Here is a 16074-nt window from a genome sequence, read left to right as displayed (position 1 = left end):
TGGTTAGCGAACTGTGTTCTCGGTGAACGGTGAACGCAGAACACAACGCAGTCCTTTCTGATTGGTGACAGCGAATGCCGAGGAGAGTGTGGACCAATGAGCGTGCGATGTGTTGAATTGTTACTTGGTGTTTCTACCCACCAATCTCATTCATTATAATAACGCGGGCAAACAAAATAACTGTATAAAAGCACATCTAAACTGAATTTTCAATGGTTAAATTGTATTTACATTAGGAATAACTGCGCTATTGATGGATGTGTTGATGCAAATTAAAGCCGTATTACTAGGTTTTGCTTGCTAATGGACAAAGGACAGAGAAAAGTACCTGAAATGTTAATGTATTTGTCCTTTATTCCAAGTTACAACAACATAAAGAAAAGAAGTGCCATTCACTCTGTATGTCTACATTTCCCAGTGATGCACACTGCTGTCTCTCCTCAGCTCATGGGGCAAAAGAAAATACTTTGAAAATACACACCGTCTGTCTTTTGCGTACACTACTTTTCCACCTCAGCTGTGGCCTGAAACGAGTCGGGGACTCATGGTTACTAGCGTGCGTGCGGGCGCGCACACACACACACACACACACACACACACACTCTCACTCACTCCTTCCGTCAACAGCAGAACAAGCAGAACGAAGACTGGGGCGCCTGAGCGCCTTCCACGTGCCACGGCCGAGCTCACAGCGGGCATTGACACTACGACACACACACCCCGTCGCTCGGGGACACCGCGGCGGACGGACAGGGGACCCACGGAGACTAATGGAACAGAGAGCGGGACGATAAGACAGAGTGAAGTGCAAAAGCGACACGTGTGACACAGGCTCGTCGGCGGCGGCGGCCGCTGAGCTCTGTCCGTATGGCGCCGCCATCGTTTCCCTCCAATTTCGGAAGAGCCTGGAGCCGGGTGTCGGTGTCGGACGGGGTGTCGGTGCACCTGCAGAAGGAACAAGAGCAGCGGTTCGAAGACATGCCGTACGCACACACATAACTCATTTAATAGTGGCAATGAAGAAAGAGTAGAGCTCTACCTGTGCTTTTCTAAGTGAAGAAACTGTAAAGAACAGAACTGAGGACAATGATGAGAATGACGCAGCACAACATGATCATCATCTTCTTCTGCAAAGGGACGGAGAGACAGGGTGAGCGCCGAGCAGCGCCGAGCAGCGCCGAGCAGCGCCGAGCAGCAGGAGGCCGCACTGTGAGCCACGGAGCCCGAGGTTCCTTAACCGCAGCGAATGACAAAGGTGCCACTCGTGCGGCCCTTACCCTGCGAGCCTCGGCCTGGAACTTCGCCGCTTTCTTCGTGTCGGCTACACCTCTCTCCACGAAGCCCACCGACTGGTCCATGTTGCTCTCGATCCTGTCGACCATGCCGCCCTGGGCGCCACGCACACGCACGGGGGCGGGGGGTCGGACGGAGGAACGGACGACAGAACGGGACACGGCGGGACAGGAGAGACGAGGACACACAGCACGTGCTCAGCAGCTCAATCTTCACCCGCGCGCACGCATGTCCAGGAAGGAGACACACGCTCCCCCTGCTGCGCTAGCTGGTACACGGCTGCCCGACGAGACGCGTGTTGGTCACGGTCACGCTAAATTGCTGCTATATGGGGCACCGTTGCGCGCTGGGGCACAGAGACACACGGGTCAGTGCGGCCCCCTGGTTCGAAAGCGGCACCGCGTGGACGACGGAGCAGCACACACGCGGACTCACCTGGGGGCGCGTTCACCTCCGAAAGCATCAGAAAGGAGATGGCACGAGTCGTATCGAGTCTTATGAAATCCTTTGCCGTTCATCATCATCATCATCATCATCATCATCATCACCATCCTCACTGTTACTGCTCTGTACACAGCGGTGTGTCAATGAACCTTCAGGGCGCCTTAGCGCTCATCGACACAGCACGCAGGATGCCACGGCGCTCACACACAGACATGCGCGCCGCACGCTCACAGGTACCTGGTTCTCCACCAGCATGGCGATGTCCACAAACATGTCATGGAGCTCCTTGATGCTGCTCTCGAGCCTCACGATGTCCTTGTGGCGCGCCTCGATCTCGTTGAGGGCCTGCTGCGAGATGCCCGACTGCACGATCTGCGCGCACAGGAACTTGATCACTCACACACTCGCTCACAGACACACACACACACTTCACACACAGAGAGCGCTGAAGGTGAGGAGTGTACCCCGGCAGTGAAGACCGCTGCATTGCCGCCCTCCAGCATTTCCTCCAGCTCCTCATCTGTTGTGGATTTACCAGCTGCAGCAGCAGGAGAGGAACAGGTTAGAGCTCGTTCGCTCTCTCACTCTCGCTCTCACACACACACGCTTTCCTCTACACACTCAGTCCTCAGCCACTTCACAATGCTGTTTCACTCCAACGTATGTCCTAGACATGTTGTGGGAATGACAGTAGTGTTCACTTTGACACACACTCACACACACCTGCAGCCACTTCATACATGCTTATATACATCCTGTATGTTGTGTGTGCTGTCCCTCTAAGGTGCACTGGCACTCAGCGCTGTGGCTTGTACAGTTTGAAAAACTGTGACAAAAGTTGTGTCCTCTACAGTGGGCAGAAGGAAGGAAGTACTCTACATACAGTATGTTATTGTGTTTGTTGTGTGTTCATGCCAGCTGAGTGTCTCCTCCAGCTGAGCTCATCATGGATTAAGCTGCACCGAGCTGTTGATTGAGCGCTGATCTGGATTTCTGGCTCGTCTCCGTGCAGGAGCGCCTTTGGCAAACGTTTCTCACTCCGCTGCTCAGCGAAGCTTCATTCATGAGCCGAAAGCCCTGCTGGACGCCTGCCTGCTTGGACCGAGAAGACTGCTGCTCCCATAATTCTCCAACATCTCAATTCGTCGCGCAAAACCCAAGTACTTTTTACACGGAAATCAACATGTAAACGATGCATAATGTGACATAAAGAGCTGTTGGTGCGCTGCAGCCGAGTGCTTGCCAGTGTCAGCCAGTGAGGTGGCGCAGCTCCCTGCTGTCTGCTCTTCTAGCCTCCGCCATGAAACCTCTCCAGTGGATACAGAATCTCACGGTACAAGTTGTGTTTAACCTGCTGAAGCGTCCCCACGTATCTCCGCTCCTCATCTCTCTGCATTGGCTTCCTATAGCTGCCCAGTTGAAATTTAAGAGCCTCTCACCACCTCCAACTCAATGTCTCCAAAACAGAGATCCTTCACCTCCCAGCTGGCCTGTCCTCCTGTCACGATCTATCGATCAAACTGGACAACTCACTGATTTTGCTGACCTCCTCAGCTAAGAGTCTGGGAGTGACGATTGGCTCAAGTCTGTTTTTCTCTCAGCACATCAAAGCCACAACCTGGACCTGTACATACATCCTGCATAATATCTGCAGGATCCGTCCTCACCTCACAACTGACTCTGCCCAACTGCTTGTCCAGACCATGGTGACATCTCGCCTGGACTACTGCGACTCTCTCCTGTCCGGCCTTCCTGCTACTGCCATCAAACCTCTTCAGCTGATACAGAATGCTGCTGCTGCCCAAGTTGTGTTTGGCTTGTCCAAGTGTTCCCATGTATCTCATCTACTCGTTTCTCCCCACTGGTTTCCTATAGCTGCCTGGATCAAATTCAAGACTCTGGTTACTGCCTACAAATGCATCAATAGAACTGCTCCCAGCTGTTTACAGGACTTGATCAACCGGTACACCCCAGCCAGACCCCTTCGCTCTTCCACATCTTACCACTTGGTGGTCCCACGTCTGAAAGATCTAAAATGAAAAGCTCAAAAGCTCTCCGTTCTGGCTCCGATGTGGTGGAATGACCTCCCTTTGTCACTCAGAACTGCTGAATTTCCCTGTACACTCAAAAAAGGCCTCAAAACTCACCTCTTTCAGACTAATTTCTGCCCTGATCTCCTATGTGTTCCATAAACTTACATCACATCCCCCACGAGGATGAGCTCAGTGCTCCCAGTCAAGTCCACACACAGCTACGCACATCTACAGGTGTCATGTGTGCTGGTGGACACTCTCTCGCTGCACCTAGAGAAGCGCGAATCTCCATCTGCTGTTGAAGCTCTTTTATTCACTCCAAGCTGAACGTCACTTTGGAGAAAAGCATCTGCTAAATGAACGACTGTGAAGAAAAGCTCTCGTGAAGTTGGCAGGATGGTGGCGCCACTGAGCCTCTCCTACACTCAGGACGAGCTCACGGAGCCCTGGCGGTTCCAGCGTTTGAGAAACGTGTGATGACCACACCCCCCGTGGACTCACTGATCTCCAGCTGCCTCTGGATGCGTCCTTTACTGCGCTCCCTGAAGTCCACTTGTGCCTCATTGTACTTGGTCATCACCTCCACGAACTTGCGGGACAGAACGGTATGCTGGGAAAGAACGGGCGACAGGAAGCAAGCGCGTGTGAGCTGGGTGCGCACTCCTGCCGCCGAGTCCGAGTCTGAGTCGGACCGCGGTGCGCGCCCAGCTACCTGGGACTTCCGTATGCGCAGGTCAGCCGACACCCGCTCCTCGGGAGACTCCAGACTGCGCTCGATGCCTGCGAGGGACGAGGTAAGCTCATGAGTGCGACCGCTGCGGTCACCGCCTCGACCGCAGGCTCCTGACCAAGGAGGCGACACTCACTTTTGAGCTTGTTGCGTGCGTTGTTGGCCATCTTCTTGATGTCGTTGGTGAGTGCCTCCAAGTCCTCTTGAGTTTCTGTGGAGACAGAGAGCGTGACAGAGCTGGGGATGCCGTTTCCGTGGAAACGGAGGACACGAGAGGGATGACAGAGACAAGACAGATGAGCGCGGGAAGGACGAGGCCGGGCAAGACGGAGCAGAAGGGGACAGACGCACAGCTGGACACGGTGGACAGCGCATGACAGACAGAGGGCAGTGGAGATGGATGGGCGGGCGGGCGGACGGGGACAAGGTGGAGGATGGCGCGCTGTACTCTGGTCCGACGTGGGCGCAGAGAGAATGACAGAGTAGAGCTTCTTGACCTCGGCCACGTTCTCGTCAATCTTCTCGATGCTCGTTCGGATCTCCTCAATCTGGGATTAGGAGCACAGGAACGCATGAGACGCCCGGACACGTATCAGCAAGATGGACACACAGACGCCAAGTCACCTGGGAGAAGAACTCATCCATGAAGGCTGCGTTGTCCACGGCCACCTCCACTTCATCTGCATCATCGGTGTCGCGGGTCTGTGAGGACAGCAATGAACAGGAAGTGACTGTCCCCACAGTGCCCCCTGTGACCTACTCCAGCAGTCTCCACCGCCTGACTCATCGGTCACAGGTCTCTGCACGAGACGCACGACTCCTTCCTCATGCTCTTCCAGTCATTGAAAACCAATCACCTGATAAGGGGGCAGCCAATCAAAAAGGGTGATTTGGACCACGCCCCTGTCCCTGTGACACCTGCAGCTGCAGGGGGCCGAGGGAGCGAGGGCACTGCGTCCCACTCGGAGGGCCAGTCACCATGGCAACGTGTGGGTGGACGTGGCCCCGGGGATAATCTCCTGTCTGAATAGTGTGTAAGTGTGTGTGTGACAAACATGATTGGATTTGAGTGCCAGTGACCCCATGGCACACACACACACACACACACAGACACACACAAACACACACAGACCCCACGCAGCTTGGACCCCTGACCAGGACACGGACACTGAATCAGGGCCGCTGGACACATGATCCACTTGGTTCATCAGGAGAAGAGGGCAAAAATCCGTCTTTAGTCTCAGCGTAATCAGGCCTGGATTGAGCCCTCCCCCCAACACACACACACACATACACACACACACACACACAGAGTTTAACCCATTAAAAGCCTCTTTAAGCCCCAGTCCTCCACCCCCACTGCAGTAGCATGGCTCTGGCCTCAGTCACACACACAATCATTGGGTAGTTTCAACTCTTTCCGCCTTATCTACACCAGCACCTGCTTGTCCAGTGCAGGGTCACAGTGGCCCGGCACCTATCCAGGGCACACCTTGGATGGGAAAGTGCAGCCCCTCTCTCTCTCTGTCTTTCATTTAGAGTGAGTGGTCTGTTTGAAGTGGGCATCTTTGGACTGTGGGAGGAAACCAGAGCACCTGAAGGAAACCCGCAGGGACACAGGGAGAACATGCACACACATTCGGGTAGCCTCGAACCCACATCCCAGGAGCCGCGTGGCACTAGTGTTGCCCCCTACCCCACTGAGCCTCGAATGTTTCCGACGTGTATCCTCTGTAGCTGCAGCAGGTATACATATTATTATTATTGTTGTTGTTTAGCCAAAGCGACTTACAGTAACAGGGTAAAACAAGGTAAAATGTGCTTATGTAAGCTTGCTGTTATCAACACTTAAACACGCACTGTTCACTTTGACAGGTAGGGTGAGGGTGCAGTGCGTGCCGGAGGAGAGTAGCGCACAGGCTGTGGTGCACATGCACTGGGCCTGTCTCCGTTCCCCCCCCCCCCCACACACACACACACACACACACACACACAGCTCTGCCTGAGGTAAACTCCGACAGCAGGACAAGTTTCAACGGCGCGAAGAGGCGCTCAGTGTGAACTGACAGTGATGGATAAATATGAAATATTATATTAGTGCATTAGGATCACAGAGTCCAGGCATGAACATCTGAGCAGGTGCTCATGATGTGCTCCACTCTAAGTCTGCAGCTTACTGTGGTAAAAGGGTGGTGCGGAGGGTGCACTTACCGCTCTGAGCTGATCAAGCCGGTCCCTCATGTTTACACCGCTGTTACTCCGCTTAAACCGCGTTTAACACGCTCACCACACGCACACGTATTGGAAAGGCCTTTTTCCCCAGCAGAGTGGCTCGTGTCGCGTGCCTGTCCACACCTGTCTGTCCACACCTGCCTGTCCACGTCCCGTCACTGAGTGCGGGGACACGCAGCGTGGCTCCGAGGTGCACTTCTCCAGCGCGATCCTCTCAGCGCGGATTAAAGCGACAGTTGTGTTCGGGGGGGGGTAAATCTCGGCGCATGTCCATCCCTCAACACACATATACACTCACTCTCACAAGGGTGGTGGGGGGTAATCATCACGCTGCAAAGTCCTGTGCGCTGCGAGTGTATGCCCCCCCCCCCGGAAGCTTGCTGTACATCGGAGACTAGAACAGCGTGTCCTATGTCCACGGAGTGGCATGAGGACACTGCCGGACACGCAAGTGTCCAGTTAACAACTCAGGTCCCCCCCTACACACACACACACACACACACACACACACACACACACACACACCCCACCTTCCTGCAATTACACTCAATTGGGAAAACAGTGAAGACCTTCCGTGTGAGACACTGTCGAACCTGCCCCACCCAGCACTCTGACACAGCAGGTGATCCACAACCCCATAAGAGAGAGGGAGGGAGAGAGAGAATGTTGTTAGAGCAGCCCCCCACCCCACATTTACTTGATGTAAGAGACAGAGAAGATTAAATGCACTTTTTATTCAGATTTCCTGTATCATATATTCATATGTATCATATATGTATCACCTTTCACTCAGTGTGAGTGAGTGGCTGTGCAACAAGAAATACTTTCAGGCAAAACACAAAAGTGTAAACAATAATAATTTGCAGGTGGTCCTTACAGCAGATGGTGCCCCCAACCCCCCACCCCACCCCACCCCGGACCGCGTACGCAGCTGCACCGATGACAGGCCGACAGAGCGCAGGTCAGAGGTCGTCGTCCTCGTCTGGGAGCGCAGTTTCTGAGGCCACCTGCAAGAGGGACACTCTTCATCCAGGTCCTCAAACTGCTGTTTTGTGTGTGTGTGTGTGTGTGTGTGTGTGTGTGTGTGTCTTTCTCACCTTGAGGTCGTGTTCGTATTGCGCTGCCAGCGACGGGTCCATGGCTACCTCGGGGGGCGCCAGTGCTGGCATGGCCACAAACTCAAGGTTGGGGTCACCAATGAGCTTCCTGGCGAGCCACAGGAAGGGCTTCTCAAAGTTGTAGTTGCTCTTCGCCGAGATGTCGTAGTACTGGGGGAGTCAGGAGGAGGTGTGAGTGACAGACGGGACAGCAGGGGGCTTACACTCTCTCTCTTTCTCTCTCACACACACACACACACACAAGCTCCAGGCAGTTGCCCTGCAGCCGACAGCTCGAAGAGCAGCGACACAGAACTACTGCGGTCACGCACTCGTCCCCGGAGCCCTCGGCGCGGTCACCGAGCAGCACAACCACACGCAGCGCTGACCGGTGAAACGCAGTGACCACAGCCAGCCGTGAGCAGGTGAGCGTGTGGGTGCGGCACCTGCAGGTTCTTCTTGCGGTGGAAGACGATGCTCTTGGCCTTGACCTTGCGGTCCTTAATGTCCACCTTGTTGCCGCAGAGCACGATGGGAATGTTCTCGCAGACACGCACCAGGTCGCGGTGCCAGTTGGGCACGTTCTTGTAGGTGACACGTGACGTCACGTCAAACATGATGATGGCGCACTGGGCTGGAGAGAACAAGAGCGCCCGGGTGAAAACGCGTCACTGACACGCAGCCCGTGCGTAGCATCACTCGCGCACACCGCTGACGCGCACCCTGTATGTAGTAGCCGTCCCGCAGGCCACCAAACTTCTCCTGTCCCGCTGTGTCCCACACATTGAACTTGATGGCACCTCTGTTGGTGTGGAAGACGAGCGGGTGAACCTCCACGCCCAGAGTGGCTGCGGGGGAGACATCGGTACGCACGCAAGCTCAGGAGGTGACCGCGGTAAAGCGACACAGGAAGGGACACACGGAGAACGTGACGCATCTCACCGACGTATTTCTTCTCAAACTCCCCTGTCAGGTGTCTCTTGACAAAGGTGGTCTTCCCCGTACCGCCATCGCCCACCAACACCAGCTGGGGGAGACAGGCGGTTAGACGGACGGACGGACGGACAGATAGACGGACACGCACGCAGCGTGCGGTCGAGACAAATGCCCACCTTGAACTGCACCTGAGGTTCTCCCTCGGCCATGTCTGCGCTGAGCTCCAGGGAACCTGCCGAAGGACACGGAGACTATAACGGACAGCGACGAGTGACACAGGCAGTAGAGACACGATGAGTGACGGAGATCACGCGAGTGCTGGTGATGAGCGACAGGCAGTGGAGAGATGATGATGATGATGATGATGATGGAGAGACACATGGGGCAGTGATGGAGGCGAGAAGATGAACAGTTGAGGATGACCGTACACTTGATGAAGGTGATGACGAGGGTGATTGAGGTTCGCCAGTGAAACACTGCGGAAAGGGCGCGTGCGCGCCGCCTCAGTGCTCGTGTTAGAGTACTGTGTAGTACTGTGTAGTAAAAGTCTTTCGCATTCACTCACACACACACACAACTCAACTGCAGCACGCGCTCATCGCCAGCGTGTCGTGTGTGTGTGTGTGTGTGTGTGTTTCTGAGCTGAGTGTAGGGTTCGCGTGTGTGTGTGTGTATTACCGCGCTCCAGCGTTACACATAATAATTACTGATACGTTGCCGACTACCGCACTGCGAACTCGCGCTAACACACACACGCGGGCGCGCGCGCGCCACCAAACTTTCACTGTGTGTGCGCGCCACGCAGGTCGCCGGCGACGTATCATGGACTTGTCACACACGCGGCCGCCCGCGAGCCCTGCTGCTGCACGCGCCGAACGCGGCTACACCTCACGCTCAACAACGGCAAAGATTACGACGACGCGACACAAAAGCGTCGCACACGTACCGGCGCCGAGACGAACGGGGGGGAAAAGAGCAAATGGCGCCCGCCGGTGCGGCTTCAAACAGCGACGCGTGACGTGGTGACGCAAAACGCCCCCATCACGTGACCGGCCGAGCCTCGGGAAACGCGGTCGGAAAGCGTCGAGCGCAGAAACGGTCCGTCGCTTGCCGCTTCGCTGGATTTAAGACCGAACTGTGGTCCAAAGGGCACCAAACGCACTTTTTCCCACTTGTCTCTCTGCGCTCCCGGCGGTCTGCGAACCTCCTTGCTGGAGCTCCTGTCCGGATGGGCGGAGTCACGGAAATGTCTGTGTCCGTCGTGGCTCGTGGCTCGTGCCCCAGCCCCTCCCCCCCCCGCGCTGCACTTCCGGCGGAAACTGAAAGTGAAAGTGAGAGAAGCGATTACGAGTTGTAGTCCGAGTCGTACCGCCATGTTTCTCACAAGGATGGAGAGACACCGGCCCACACGCTGTCCGTTTCCATCAAGTGTGCAAACAGTACATTTACTCCCTTAGGTGACCCAAAGCATCCTGAAGCAACTTTCAGTGTTGAGGTACTTGAGTACTTATTTACCCGCATGTACAGCTGGGCAATTTAGGACAAGTACCTTGGTCCATGGCATGACAGCTGGAGATGGGATATGAATGTGCCACATTCTGGGTCCCAAGGCAGCAGCTCTAACCAGCACCGTAGCAGCTGTCCCTGGTATTAAATATTACTGCTAGACTGTGGCAAACACACCTTAACAGAGGGGTAAAAAAAGCAAAAACCACATTGGACAATTTGCAAATGTAGGGAAGGCTCTTTTATTTCTTCACGCAGGGTCCGCAGATGCGCTTGCACAGGTGAGCACAAGGGATAAGAGCCGACTGTGAAAAACGACACTACAGCTGACTGAAGGAACAGGTAAAAACTTGTGAGAACGAGAGCAGAGTGAGAGTGCGGACGGTGGTGCAGCACACCTTGAGCAACTGACAGATGCTGAATGCACAGATACTGCAACACACATTTAACGGAGCGGTTGGTGCGAGAGCCGGTGCGCATCCTGTGATGAAGTCTGTATGAAGGCGAATGCTGCCGTGTACGTGCGTGGCGTCGGTAAACTGGATGGAGCTCCCGACGTCTAGTCACAGTCACAGAGTGAGCTGCAGAACCAACCACAGTCCTCTCAGAGCGCAAGGTGGCTGCTCGGCCTCAAGAGGTGCGCCACCTTCCAGAAGTTTGCTGGCTCGTCTATCTGTACAGGTAATCAGCCTGTATGTTAGCGGCAATTTCCGCCTCCCACTTGTCTCCACTGGTGAGCAGCTTCTCCTTGATATACAGAAGTTCCTCGTGTGTCTCTGTGGAGAACTCAAAGTTGGGACCCTGAAAGAAAATGCAGTTGGGACAGGACACATGTTTATTTTCATTTTCAAAGACATGGCACAACAGACAAGTGACATGACAAGATGACTCTGTTCCCTGCCATTTTTCCACCGTTGCCTTTTGATTGTGGTCAGAACGTACGTGTTCACGTTCAGTGTTGTGACGGCAGAGTGACCCGCGCACCTCTACAATGGCGTCCACCGGACACGCTTCCTGGCAGAAGCCGCAGTAGATACATTTGGTCATGTCGATGTCGTATCGTGTTGTCCGCCTGCTGCCGTCAGCGCGCGGCTCTGCCTCGATAGTGATGGCCTGGGGGGGTGAGGACACGTATGCTACACGCATACGAAATATGAAGACTAGGGCGATGCTCTGTGATGCAGGTGTTTCCAGGTACCTGGGCAGGGCAGACGGCCTCACACAGCTTGCAGGCAATGCAGCGCTCCTCCCCGGAGGGATACCTGCGCAGCGCGTGCTCCCCGCGGAAACGAGGTGACAGCGGGCCCTTCTCAAATGGGTAATTAATGGTTGCCGGCTCCCTGAACAGGTAACTCATAGTCATCCCTAGTCCTGTTGGGGGCAGTTAGCGGACAGGTAAAGGGCAGCGAGTCTCTCCAACCAACACTGTGGATGCACCGTGAGTCACAGCAGACAGGGCGGTAACAGCCGTGAGGACGCAGCGGGCGGACCTCACCCCTGAAAAGCTCCGTCCACAGCAGGGTCTGTGCTGCCCGGTCTGTGATGGACTTCATGTCTGTGGGCAGCTCCTGGGCGTTCACATATTCTGCAAGAGAGAAAACAACACGTGATCAAGCTGTTACACGGAGAAATACTCGGATACACTCCAAGCGACCTGGACGAGTGCGATTGCGTGTAAAGAGGACTGAGATGGTGCTGAAAAAAACCGTGCGCCTCTACTCACTGTACCCGTCCCGCCGGACCGACACGCTGAAGGGACGCACGACAGCCGGGCCGGCTGACAGCGGGGCTGGAAACACAAAGGCGACACGACGGTTCACCACGGCGGAACAGGTTCGAGCGGAAGCCAGAGCCCGGCAGGCGGACAGCACCAGGGACTGCGCTGCAGGGCCACGTAGGCTCACCTGTCCGGGACGCAGAGAAGAGCGCGCGGAGGGCTGTGGACATCGCTCCTGGCTGGAGCAGCAGAGGGCCACACAGGGTGAACAGGACTCCTGTCTCAGACTCAGTCTTTTCCTCCTCACACACACTGCGTGGAACTGGTGAAGCACGACAACCCGTGCTGCTCTGGAACTGGACACCGTTAAACACTACAGGATGGAAAAAGTGAATAAAATGATAAATGTTTATTACACTTAGTTACTCTACTGACTCTGCAGCTCCGAGCGAGAATCAATCATTCATTGACTGTAGTGTAGAACCGTTTGACTCGAACAAAACACTTAACTCACAAAACGTGCTTAATGACACCCACGCGTGGAACGAACACTGAACTTAAAAATGAATCCGCGAAAGAGTAAAATACTTGAAACTATTTGGCCTTCAACCAGAACAGCGGACTAACCGGAAGTGCGGGGCACAGCACCGGAAGTTGCGTCTCTGAGGAGGAAAGGTGGAGCGAGACATACGCCACGTTGGGTGTGTCACTGGGTTGCGACAGTGAGGTCAAAGTCGCATAGAGACTATTATCAGTTCACTACAGTATTTCTCTTGGGTGGGTCTGTACTCCATTCACCGACTGACTACATTCACCGGCCACTTTGCCACTTTACACGTGAATCCAGCTAATAATTAGGTCTGTTGCGTCACTCGATGCCATTTGCTGAGCAAGACACCAATTAGTCTGTTTATTGAACTCAGCATAATGAATATTGTCGCTGGAGAAAAGTCCACATTAGACTGATACTTGAATTTCTTTCAATCCACTTATTATTACTACAATTCCCCAGCACTCTTAGTTCCATATGGCAGGGCTGACTTCTTCTAAATACACAGAGAGAGCCCCCTAACCATAATCTCATATTTATCGAAATCGCACAGCGGTCACCAGAGGCCTCACCTGACGCAGGTAAATGAAGCAAGAAAAATCGGTGCAGGTGCATTTCGGTGACGTCCGCTGTGCCAACGCCGTGAGCAACGTGACGTTTGCGCACTTCCATCGCTCTCAACGGTCTTACGTGTATCTGGAATCATCCACTTTTCTCGTGCGGTCCATTACTACAGACTTTCTACACAGCAGCTTTCAGAGTAAGTGTTTCATTTTATTGACAACAGCAGGTAGGTGTGTGTGTGTGTGTGTGTGTGTGTGTGTGTGTGTGTAAACATCACAAGTAAGGCTGGTCGCTATGGCAGTATATCTGACTTCACACAAAACTTTTGGAGACTCTACTGTACTGTAATACGATTACAGATAATACAAACTGTAAAGATACTTTAAGGCTCAGTAGGTTGATCACTCTTTACAGCTCTGTGTGTGTGTGTGTGTGTTGCAGTGGACCAGTCATCCAACCTGACAGCTGTGGTGCCGACCATGCCGTCCCCCCTGCGGCGCTCCATGCTGGCAGTGGTCCTTGGTGCCGAGATGCTCCTGGGCGTGCTTGGAAATGCTCTCGTCCTGCTCACCAAATTCAAGGTGTGTTCTTCTCACCTCCAGCTGCCGTTCCTGTGTGGTCTTCTCACAGTAAATGTACACAGGGTCAGGCTCATTTCTACTGGAGCGCTTCAGGGTTAGTACCACACTACAGAGCGCTGTGCTCCGGGTTCCGATGGGGCAAAGGAGGACACACACACACACACACACACGCAGTGTTTATTGTGAACGTTTATTGGAACAGCGGCACACAGCGAGAAGTATCAGCGCGAACACAAGGAAATAATGCTCTCGGTCCGAGGAACCCTTTTCCTCATGGTGCTGCACCTCAAACCAACCTTCCCAGCCTGCTTAGCGCTTCTCGACCTTTTTTAACCGTCACTGTACAACAGACACCCCCCGTATTCCCCGTGAGTCCCCTGAGCGGCTGAACAATGAATTCTCATCTATTTACAATAAACCCCTTTTCTCGCTCAAACATGATGACGCTCCCCAGTAATGCGGATCCTCACGTTACCTTCACCCAGGTACTGCAGCAAGAACTTGTGTCCTTTTCTCCCGAGACAGCGGCTCTAACACAGCACCACTTGTTGCCCCAGAAGGGAACGTCAGTGATATTGCAGTGTCAGTGCTAATTCCAATGCCAATGCTAGTGTTAATGCTAATGCCAATGCCAATGCCAGTGCTAATTCTGATGCTTGAACAGAACAAGGAGGATCTGGTCCCCCGGTCCCTGAATCATTACTGATATTTAACAGAATTAAAAGCATTTATGTTTCTTTGTATCTTTCTTCTCATTCGTATACTTGTATTATTGCTGTATTTCACAAGCTCTCTCTCTCTCTATCTGTCTCTCTCTCAGGCCAGGGGTCAGTTTAAGTGCCAGTGCTGGCTGCCCTTGGCCAGCCTGTCCGTCTCGGACCTCGGCTCGTCCCTCTTCGTCATCTCCAGCTCCCTGCTGGCCGTGCTCACGAGCGGTCAGCAGTCGCCGTGGTGTGAGCTCGTCAGCCTGCTCAAATTTGCTTTCATCACTTCCTCTCTCGGCAGCCTCGGTGCGCTTCGGTTTCCGCTACGGTCGTTATTAAACTTTTTGTGTCAGTAAATGGTGGCAACAGACTGTTGAATCCCCTTTCCCCCCCCCCACCCCGTCTCAGGGGTCCTGTGCATCCAGCGAGCCTTGGGACAGGCCTCCACCAGCAGGAGCATCGCCGCCGTCACGGCAACGGCATGCCTGACCTCCTGGCTTACAGGCGTGGTGTTCGGAAGCGTACCTGTGGCTTACAAATGGATCAGGTAAGGTGGGGGGAAGCTAGTCAAATAGAAAGTCAACACTGCGTGCACGTGCGCATGCGGGTACGCACTTGAGCGCACCCGTTCCCTCGGCCAGGTACGATCCCGCCGAGATGCTGTGCGCCGTCTTCTGGGAGAGCAGCTACTCGGACATGCTGGCGTACGTCGTCTGCGCTTTCGCCATCTGCATCTTCCCGCCGCTGCTCGTCCTGCTCGGCTTCCCGCTCGCGTCCGCGGGCTGCGCGAGGAACGACCCCCGCAGGTGCACCCCCTCTCCCTTAGCATGTTTTCTCAATGTGTGTGGATAGTGCAATATGTACCGCGGTCATCACTGCGTGCATTTGTGTGTGTGTACCTGTGTGTGTGTCACAGGGACCCAGGGGACCTGTCCTCAGTCACTCCTCTGCTGGTGACCTGCTACCTGCTGTGCTACACGCCCTTCGCTCTGTCCGAGGTCAGACACTCACGGTATCGGAGACATGTCGCTCGCTGGGTTCGCACCCCAGTCTGGGCTCAGAACACACAAGCGTCCACGTGTAACACCATGAGCAGTATGGGTGGTTACCCAGCGCGGGGGGAGTGATGATGGCATCAGCGTCTTCCAGACAGTTCCAAGAAAGTCAGTGTGGGCTGGGCAGCTCAGAAGTGCTTCTGAACACGTAACACACACACGCACGCACGCACGCACGCTTTCAAGGAAAACGCTGAGTGCTCTGCGCTGTGGTCTCTGTCGTCCAGCTCGCTCTTCTGGGGAGGCGTGACCTGTCCCCGGTCCCCGCGTGGCTGCGCACGCTCTCCTCGCTCACGGCGTACCTCGACTGCGGCCTCAACCCCCTCATCTACTGCACCAACCGGGAGTTCCGCGGCGCCGTGTTCGGCCTCCTGTGGACCGGCGCAGGGGCGTCGCCCGAACCCGTGCTAACCGCGCTGGCAAGGCGGGATGTCTGAGCGCTGTGTGTGTCTGCGTGTGAGTGTGTGCGCATGCGTGTCGGGACGGCGAGGCACAAGCTGATGGGATCGAATCCCACCCCGTTCTGTAGAACCCCGAATCAAGGCACACGCGCTGAACGGGTGACAGTAAAAATGACCCTGCGGTACAAATCGGCGTAAGTTAGCATAGGAACGTCGCACTGCGCGACACCT

At 54.6% G+C, this 16074-nt stretch overlaps 4 protein-coding genes across 7 annotated transcripts; 1 reads left to right on the top strand and 3 right to left on the bottom strand.

The window, feature by feature from the left end:
- Positions 1-689: 689 nt before the first annotated feature.
- On the bottom strand, positions 690-6741 carry LOC108925898 (syntaxin-3-like). Its single transcript, XM_018738241.1, has 11 exons — positions 6712-6741; positions 5125-5202; positions 4949-5048; positions 4637-4711; positions 4483-4550; positions 4272-4380; positions 2202-2275; positions 1975-2109; positions 1278-1388; positions 1040-1127; positions 690-945 (listed from the first exon to the last, which is right to left on the bottom strand). Exons 1-10 carry the CDS (start codon positions 6739-6741, stop codon positions 1050-1052), a joined length of 858 nt encoding a protein of 285 aa, XP_018593757.1. The 3' UTR covers positions 690-945; positions 1040-1049.
- A 706-nt stretch (positions 6742-7447) lies between these two features.
- On the bottom strand, positions 7448-10017 carry LOC108925902 (GTP-binding nuclear protein Ran). Of its 4 annotated transcripts, none has more exons than XM_018738247.2 (7): positions 9970-10017; positions 8942-8997; positions 8772-8856; positions 8552-8677; positions 8276-8463; positions 7830-8000; positions 7448-7739 (listed from the first exon to the last, which is right to left on the bottom strand). In XM_018738247.2, exons 2-7 carry the CDS (start codon positions 8972-8974, stop codon positions 7695-7697), a joined length of 648 nt encoding a protein of 215 aa, XP_018593763.1. In that variant the 5' UTR covers positions 8975-8997; positions 9970-10017; the 3' UTR covers positions 7448-7694. The 4 variants fall into 4 exon arrangements, with proteins under 4 accessions (XP_018593763.1, XP_018593762.1, XP_018593761.1 ...); XM_018738246.2 differs by having other exon boundaries at positions 9928-9994; XM_018738245.2 differs by lacking the exon at positions 9970-10017 and adding an exon at positions 9712-9943.
- Positions 10018-10507: 490 nt separating this feature from the next.
- On the bottom strand, positions 10508-12280 carry ndufs8a (NADH:ubiquinone oxidoreductase core subunit S8a). The gene is made up of 6 exons (XM_018738249.1): positions 12176-12280; positions 11995-12060; positions 11767-11856; positions 11470-11642; positions 11256-11384; positions 10508-11072 (listed from the first exon to the last, which is right to left on the bottom strand). Exons 1-6 carry the CDS (start codon positions 12216-12218, stop codon positions 10941-10943), a joined length of 633 nt encoding a protein of 210 aa, XP_018593765.1. The 5' UTR covers positions 12219-12280; the 3' UTR covers positions 10508-10940.
- A 394-nt stretch (positions 12281-12674) lies between these two features.
- Positions 12675-15898, top strand: si:dkey-9i23.8 (C5a anaphylatoxin chemotactic receptor 1). Its single transcript, XM_029259049.1, has 6 exons — positions 12675-13683; positions 14504-14693; positions 14796-14934; positions 15029-15195; positions 15312-15385; positions 15670-15898. Exons 1-6 carry the CDS (start codon positions 13582-13584, stop codon positions 15877-15879), a joined length of 882 nt encoding a protein of 293 aa, XP_029114882.1. The 5' UTR covers positions 12675-13581; the 3' UTR covers positions 15880-15898.
- The last annotated feature ends 176 nt before the right edge of the window (positions 15899-16074 follow it).

Source organism: Scleropages formosus, chromosome 16, assembly GCF_900964775.1.
Source record: "Scleropages formosus chromosome 16, fSclFor1.1, whole genome shotgun sequence".
NCBI classification, from domain to species: Eukaryota; Metazoa; Chordata; class Actinopteri; order Osteoglossiformes; family Osteoglossidae; genus Scleropages; species Scleropages formosus.
Note: the sequence above shows the minus strand (reverse complement) of the source record. Positions and strands in the feature narration are given on the sequence as shown.

Coding starts and splice junctions, on each gene's coding strand:
- LOC108925898 (XM_018738241.1), bottom strand. CDS start 6,741: ATGAGGGACCGGCTTGATCAGCTCAGAGCG. Junction 4,551..4,636: donor CGCACGCAACAAGCTCAAAA/GTGAGTGTCGCC, acceptor CGTCCCTCGCAG/GCATCGAGCGCAGTCTGGAG. Junction 1,389..1,974: donor CCATGCTGGTGGAGAACCAG/GTACCTGTGAGC, acceptor CGTGGCGCCCAG/GGCGGCATGGTCGACAGGAT.
- LOC108925902 (XM_018738247.2), bottom strand. CDS start 8,974: ATGGCCGAGGGAGAACCTCAGGTGCAGTTCAAG. Junction 8,464..8,551: donor GGACGGCTACTACATACAGG/GTGCGCGTCAGC, acceptor TGTTCTCTCCAG/CCCAGTGCGCCATCATCATG. Junction 7,740..7,829: donor AATACGAACACGACCTCAAG/GTGAGAAAGACA, acceptor TCCCTCTTGCAG/GTGGCCTCAGAAACTGCGCT.
- ndufs8a (XM_018738249.1), bottom strand. CDS start 12,218: ATGTCCACAGCCCTCCGCGCGCTCTTCTCTGCGTCCCGGACAG. Junction 11,857..11,994: donor GGTCCGGCGGGACGGGTACA/GTGAGTAGAGGC, acceptor TCTCTCTTGCAG/AATATGTGAACGCCCAGGAG. Junction 11,643..11,766: donor GTGGACGGAGCTTTTCAGGG/GTGAGGTCCGCC, acceptor TGCCCCCAACAG/GACTAGGGATGACTATGAGT.
- si:dkey-9i23.8 (XM_029259049.1), top strand. CDS start 13,582: ATGCCGTCCCCCCTGCGGCGCTCCATGCTGGCAGTGGTCCTTGGTGCC. Junction 13,684..14,503: donor TCCTGCTCACCAAATTCAAG/GTGTGTTCTTCT, acceptor TCTCTCTCTCAG/GCCAGGGGTCAGTTTAAGTG. Junction 14,694..14,795: donor TTCCTCTCTCGGCAGCCTCG/GTGCGCTTCGGT, acceptor ACCCCGTCTCAG/GGGTCCTGTGCATCCAGCGA.